Source organism: Acanthisitta chloris, unplaced genomic scaffold, assembly GCF_000695815.1.
Source record: "Acanthisitta chloris isolate BGI_N310 unplaced genomic scaffold, ASM69581v1 scaffold41502, whole genome shotgun sequence".
Lineage (NCBI taxonomy): Eukaryota > Metazoa > Chordata > Aves > Passeriformes > Acanthisittidae > Acanthisitta > Acanthisitta chloris.
Window position 1 is genome coordinate 1 of NW_008659506.1, and position 230 is coordinate 230.

At 57.0% G+C, this 230-nt stretch overlaps 1 protein-coding gene across 1 annotated transcript in view; it reads left to right on the top strand.

Moving 5' to 3' along the window:
• Positions 1-160: 160 nt before the first annotated feature.
• LOC103797212 (homeobox protein Hox-A6-like) overlaps positions 161-230 on the top strand; it is a gene marked incomplete at its 3' end in the record, with an annotated part of 398 nt that continues 328 nt past the window's right edge. The window contains exon 1 of the mRNA XM_009069409.1: positions 161-228. Within this exon, the coding sequence (XP_009067657.1) occupies positions 161-228 (68 nt within the window). The remainder of the gene's footprint in view (positions 229-230) is intronic.

Consider the following 230-nt stretch of genomic DNA (forward strand, 5'->3'; position numbering starts at 1 on the left):
GCGCGCTCCCATTGGCCGCCCCGCCGTCAGCTGCTCCTATTTTCTGCTGTCGCTTTTGGCGCTCGGCCATCCAGAAACAAACCACTTCGATGACTCCTAATAGTTATCGCCAGATGTACTAATACACAACAAATCACGGTCCGGGAGAGGGGGAGAGCAAATGAGTTCCTATTTCGTGAATCCCACTTTCCCGGGGAGCCTGCCCGGGGGCCAGGACTCCTTCCTTGGGC